This window comes from Scophthalmus maximus, chromosome 13 (genome assembly GCF_022379125.1).
Source record: "Scophthalmus maximus strain ysfricsl-2021 chromosome 13, ASM2237912v1, whole genome shotgun sequence".
Classification (NCBI taxonomy): Eukaryota; Metazoa; Chordata; class Actinopteri; order Pleuronectiformes; family Scophthalmidae; genus Scophthalmus; species Scophthalmus maximus.
This window is the reverse complement of record NC_061527.1, coordinates 4,994,996-5,001,162: the sequence shown is the minus strand read 5'-3', so window position 1 is coordinate 5,001,162 and position 6,167 is coordinate 4,994,996. Positions and strand designations below refer to the sequence as shown.

Genomic DNA, 6,167 nt, shown 5'->3' with positions numbered 1-6,167 from the left:
ATCCAATTACAGTAAGCTCTCACGAAGTGCCAGGGGCCCAAAAAAATAATAAATCTGTGGCTGCATTTCAATATAATATACACAACTCGATCCCGGCGTGGTGGATGCACTGCTGGTGAAATACACTGAGAAACAAAATGAACTGAAATGTTTTGAAATTGAGGGGGAGACCACAAAGTTTTCAAAGACACCAAGTATGAGCATACACTTTGTGGAAGTGTGTAACAAATTATTCACAAAGAGAATATTTAAATTTGATAGAATAATGCATCCACAAGACAAAAGGAGTTCTGGGTAGAATGATGATCATTGACACAACAGAGTAGCGGGAGGACACAGTGTGTTACAGCGGGTTTATTTATGTATTTTAAATCAGAGTCACTGCTTTAGTGTACATTACACACTGAAACCACAGCGGCTGACTTCTTGCATCGCGGTGTTAAAACAAAAACAAAAAACAATTAGTAATACTAAACTATGGGACGCTTAGTACATTTAATGGTTTTATTTATAAAAACGACACAGCGCCGCTCGCTCCCTGGCACACCAGTGCGCCTCAACACACACGTGGGGAAACATTACGGCGACACGGCACTAGAGGAACAACAGCAAGTACGTTCTGTGCTATTATCACTTTGATATGAAAAAGGGATGCTGAGCCTCGGACACAAAACACGTGCTTCGGGATTTCAAGTGGCAGTCCATTGACAAAGCGTGTAGCTCCCAAGTGAAGGGGAGCATTAGTGAGTTATCACTCAAGACAGCTATGGATGCTCATTATTTAATGTTATACAAGCATATCAAATATATGAAAATATATTTCTTTACATTTTCAAAAATCTCTAACTTGCTGTCAATATCCCACGGTAGTCTTGTTCCAGGTTGAGAACCAACAGAATTGCGTATATATCCAAACATATGTCCACTTTTTTCCATTCAAGGTCTCTGTATGTGGCAATTGTGTTACGTTTAAACTGTAGTTAAATGACGGCTTATTTGCGCGACAGATTATGGTGAGAAAGCCTCCCGCAATATCTAACACGGTATTTGGGCTCGCCGCCTAGATACCTCACGCCCTTAAGCTCTTAATGGTATTTTCTAAAATTGTCTCAACTGTCAGTTACATTCCTTAACTGTCTCAGGTGAGTGTCAGCGAGACGCATTCATGAGGGGTTTTCGCTCCGCCGCAGCGCAAAATCAAATAAGACAGAAATGACTGTAATTTAGCTAGACAGTATATGAAACATATCAGAGCTAGTCATTACATGCAGCACAGTGTGATGTAACTGATAAGTCGGTCACCCGCTGAAAGAAATGCTCACTGTGCCCGTCAGTTGGTTCATTTGCTCCACTTTGAATGTATTTCGACTGTATTCCAGCTGTCTTTCCTTCCCGCTGCTGTGAGCAGTTTTTTTGGGGGGGGGGGGGGGGGGTCGAGACTTAACAGAAAGCCAGAGGGACTCCATAATCCTAATTAATATGAATCACATTTGATTCACGTGCTTGGATCTGGGCTCAGCGCTACTCCGATCACTCCCATGATGCTCTCGTCTCTTGTCTTCAGGCGTTATCACACGTCACAAGACGAGCATTCACTGAATTTCATCAAATGACATATCTCGCCGCGGTTTTAATTAACACATTTAGAACCCAGCCATCCTTTGAAATGACTGCGAATGAATCAATGAATGACAATGACAATGTCAGATTATTCACTGTTCAGGCAGATGATTAAGTCTTGTCTTGTACTGGGTGTTTTAGTTGTAGTTGGAGCTTCCTTGTGAAACGGAAGTGGAGGTGAAAGCCATTATATTTCTCCCTGAAGAGCTTTTCCCATGACAGAAAGACTGTCTTCTATCATTTTTCCCACAACAACTTTGAAAGGTATCGGACACCAAGGAATAGCAAACTACCTGGAGACCGAAGTCTCTTGGGTGCCGCAGTTGGTGGAATTTAAATTCTTCCTCATACTTACTGCAGAACTATTAATAATAATAATCCAGATTGGATGAACATAAGAGCATATTTGTGTGAGTTTTTTTTGTTTTTCCAGTGCCAGAAGGGTTTCAGTCTGCACAGACTTGCAGACCAAACTGTCAAATTTTCGTTATCGGTCTGAAGTATCACGTTTGGTCGTTCCGCCTGTTCAGAGAGTGCCTATATGTTACTTTTCCCTAAATTCAGCTCTGTGTTATGAGTTTTCTTTATTAAAATAAATCCTCACCAAAGAGCTTCCACTGTCAATACACTGCTGGTTTAGCAAGTGAAGACCTTTCAGCTCAACTCGCAGCATGTCATGGATCCTAATCTCAGTGGAGGACGTATAATATAAAGTTCAAACCAAAACAGCCCCTAAATGTCCAAGTCAATCCGCTCTGTTCTATATTAATCTCTATTTACACATCAAGCCACCGGTATCTCTGGAAACTCTTCATATAAATATATAATATATATATATATATTTGTATTTACATCTTTCTTCAAAAAGGTAAGTAGTGCTGTGCAGTCTATCCTATTGGAGTTAAATACAAGTAAACACATGTAGAGGTCAGTACAGGTAATATAAAAAAAAATGCATTCTGTGCGACCGCAACAAATCCAGTCTGTCCCACCGACCGGGCTGTCCGATCACAGTGGTTCAAGCTGTGCTTACGAAAACTCCAAACACCACCACACAAACAAACAGTTTGTGGTCGTCTCTCAGTCTCTGTTCATGTCTGTCCGTCCCAGGATCTGCCTCGCGACGGTCAGCGCGGTTGCCACGGCGACAGCAGTAGGAGCGGCAGGGTCACCAGGGTCAAAGTAAAGGGTTCTGCGGTCACGGTGTGGGCGGAGCCCGGGACGTACACCTGACAGAAAGAAAAAAAAAATCAACTGTTGATTTTTAATTCTGTTGACATGATGTATACCAGACAGCTGTCTGCGGGTGTATCAGCGTCTGTTAGCATATAGCATGCAACCAATTGTGTATATGTACGGTATATATGCATTGACTGTAATCAAAGATGGAAGACGTGTCTCGAAGCTCTTCCATCTTTACAAAAATGTAAGCGAAATCTTCCAGAAGCGGATGCTGCCATCTTGCGCCGGTGACGCATTTGGAGCCTTCTCAATATTAAACGTGGAGTGGTTCTGCTGTAGCGAGGTAGCGCAGATACGGAACACCCGCTCGACCAATTGTCTTAGCTGTTAATCTTAACGTTTCATGCCATTTCTATATGTCAAGTAACTAATTACAGAAACAGAAATTAACAATTGAACATGCACCAGTCTGATAAGAACTACACAAAATAACAAACCATTAAGTGTCCCATCTGATAACATAGAGGAGGCGGAGTTTTTGACTAATATTGCAGGAAGCCACAAGGCGGCGATCAAGGTATTTTGGCTTCACTTTAAGGGGATGCTGATGTGTTCTTCATCTTTACATTCAGTTTATGGTATGTATATAGTTACATAAAGCTGGTTTTAGAAAATGCTGTTTTCAATTTCCAACGCATACAATCTGAGTAAATTTTCGGACATGTCAGAAATTTCGCGGAACGTCGGCCGGCCGGTAGCGAGCAATTAAACCCTACTCGCTCCCCTCCTGCACACTGCACGATAAACGACGCATGACGTTAGCTTCAGCTACTCGGAAATTGGGGGCAAAAACGGGCTCATATCGTACAATATATCCCCAGCTTTACTCATGCAGGAGTTTCTAGGAAAAAAACCACGATGACTTGTAATAGCGTACGAGCTGATCGACATTTGAAGTTGTTTTTGTGTGGATGACATCAACAGTGTGCCGTCTGTGTGCTGAAATTGCAGGCAGAAGAACAGCTGACACTGTTAACTTGAGTTTATAGCTGTTTATTTAACATAATGTGTTTCTCCTTCTCCCCGCTGTGATCACAGCGTCGGCAGTCAGGCTTGATATAAGTTTACAGTGTCGACGTGTAAAGACTGGTAACTGCTAATACAGGTGCACACTTGTCACACGGCTTTGGATGGAAAATGCATCAGGTATCATTCTTTCTAAGCAAACAGGTGTGCAGGCTCTATTTTCATGACCCTGTTTTGCTGGGTAATTGATCCTGAGAGCTGACAACAGTGTTGGGGAAAAAACAGCCTGTATTACAGGTTTGCAGCATATTGACTGAACTCTAAATACGAATATTCATCCATGTAGAAACTATGATGACGTTGTCGCAATGAGTTTTCTACCACCTGCTGTGGAGAAGAGTAATTTAGCAGAGCAGCTTGTCACAATGTTGGGGGGGGGGGGGAGAAAATGTGGAAAATCAATATTGGAAAACAGAGAAAAGATTCAATCAACAGATTTGGCTACAGTGATGTACTAACCATCCATCACACATCAAAACGTGTGAGCCTACCTGTGGAGGAGAGAGGTGATGGGGAGGGACGGGGCGATGAGGAGGAGGACGAGCTACTTTCTTTTTCTCCGGACTGTGACCGCTGGATGAATCACCTGTGTCGTCACCTGAACAGATGCAAAAATATCACATGCATATTAATGGCAGTCGCTTTTACTACTACTTTACCATAGTGTTTAAGTTCAGTGTCATATTTGCCCTACAGTACAGGTTGTTTTTACTTGTAAAGGTGTTGAACACTTTTTGAAAAGTACCCACATAAAAATCCCTATGTAATAATCTCAAACATGGGAAATACATACTTGATTGATCTAGTCAAACCCACTTTTGAGGGACTTCAAGTCTCTGGAAAGATCACATAAATGAGAAAAACAAACAATTCATGCTCTGACAATCTTTAAAAAAAAGATGTAGTCTAAAAAGAGTAAGACTTCTCTCTCCCTATAAATAAATTAGTCCGTAAATTAGGAGAAGCAAGATTTTTGGAAGTCATTGCTGGTTCTGTTTTTGGTTCCATGATTGCACAAAACCTTGCCTTATCTATGGATGTTTTGTTGTTGTTTAGATCTGAATGATTTATGGATTCCACCCATTTTACCCCACCCACCCACAGTCTACAGAGGGAATATTGTAACACGCACGCACACGCACACACAGATGTGTGAAATGTTGTTTCATTTAATTGGCATATGGCTGGACATCACCAGCTGCTTTAATGCTTTCATATGCATATGAGTGTGTTTGTGTGTGTGTGTGTGTGTGTGTGTTGGCAGGACTCCAGGCCCCTCATGGGAGGAACTCAGGTGAATGAATAGATTAGGACAGGAGGGAGACAAACTGTGCTGCCAGCTAAACATGCTTGCACACACCCAAGCACATACACACCCCTGATTGTGTAGAAATCTGATTCTGTTTCTTACAATACACATTGTCCTGCAGTACAATAGACAAAGAGACACTTTCAGCTGCTGAGGAATGAGGTGAGTTGGTTAACGTTAAAAAACACACACACACACACACACACACACACACACACACACACACACACACACACACACACACACACACACACACACACACACACACACACACACACACACACACACACACACACACACACACACACACACACACACACACACAGCAAAAGCATATTCAACACTCCTGAGAAAATGTCCGCATGAGTCATGTGTTTTTGTTTTTGACAGTGTGGAAGATTTTGATAATTTACTCACTGCAGAATGTTTACCGAGACATCAGACATCTGTCCTTTATTGTGTGTTCGCTTGACAAATAGAAGCATGGAGCAATATGGGTTTGTGCGTGGGTGTGTGTGTGCGTGGTCTGTTTTGTGTCCATCTGTTCCCATCAGGACTGAGAACCTTGTGTAACATCTGGAGGGAACCTGTTCAGGGAGCAGGACTCGATCGGTTTTTATTATTATTGCTCCTGCGCAATAACAAGTGCAGAGTAACAAATTCATACGTCAGTTTTAGTACAATATCTGTCACTCCTCTCGTCGTTGGACTAAAAAAAACTGGAGTTGTGCAAGAGAAGACCTTTCTTTTGCTCTTACTTGAGCTGGTTTGAATGGGAAGGCTGATTTATTTTGTCCCTTTAATTAGGTCAAGAGCTAAATTACATTTTTTAGAGGATAAAAGATAAATAAAATTGTGATAAAAATAGCAGCGTGATTTGTCAATGGTAGACTCCATGTTTAGGGTACCAAAGGGGCACAGAAGATTATTAACACATTACATTTTTAGTTAAAAGCAAACTGCTATTTAA

General features: G+C 41.7%; 1 protein-coding gene across 2 annotated transcripts in view; it reads right to left on the bottom strand.

Annotated features, from left to right (window-relative positions):
* Nucleotides 1-339: 339 nt before the first annotated feature.
* The window catches only part of LOC118318316 (glypican-5-like), a 43,254-nt gene continuing 37,426 nt past the window's right edge, over nucleotides 340-6,167 (bottom strand). For both annotated transcript variants that reach the window (XM_035647842.2, XM_047336819.1), the window contains exons 10-11: nucleotides 4,380-4,486; nucleotides 340-2,849 (exon numbers count right to left, since the gene is read on the bottom strand). In XM_035647842.2, coding sequence (XP_035503735.2) covers nucleotides 2,748-2,849; nucleotides 4,380-4,486 — 209 coding nt within the window. In that variant the 3' untranslated portion in view covers nucleotides 340-2,747. The remainder of the gene's footprint in view (nucleotides 2,850-4,379; nucleotides 4,487-6,167) is intronic.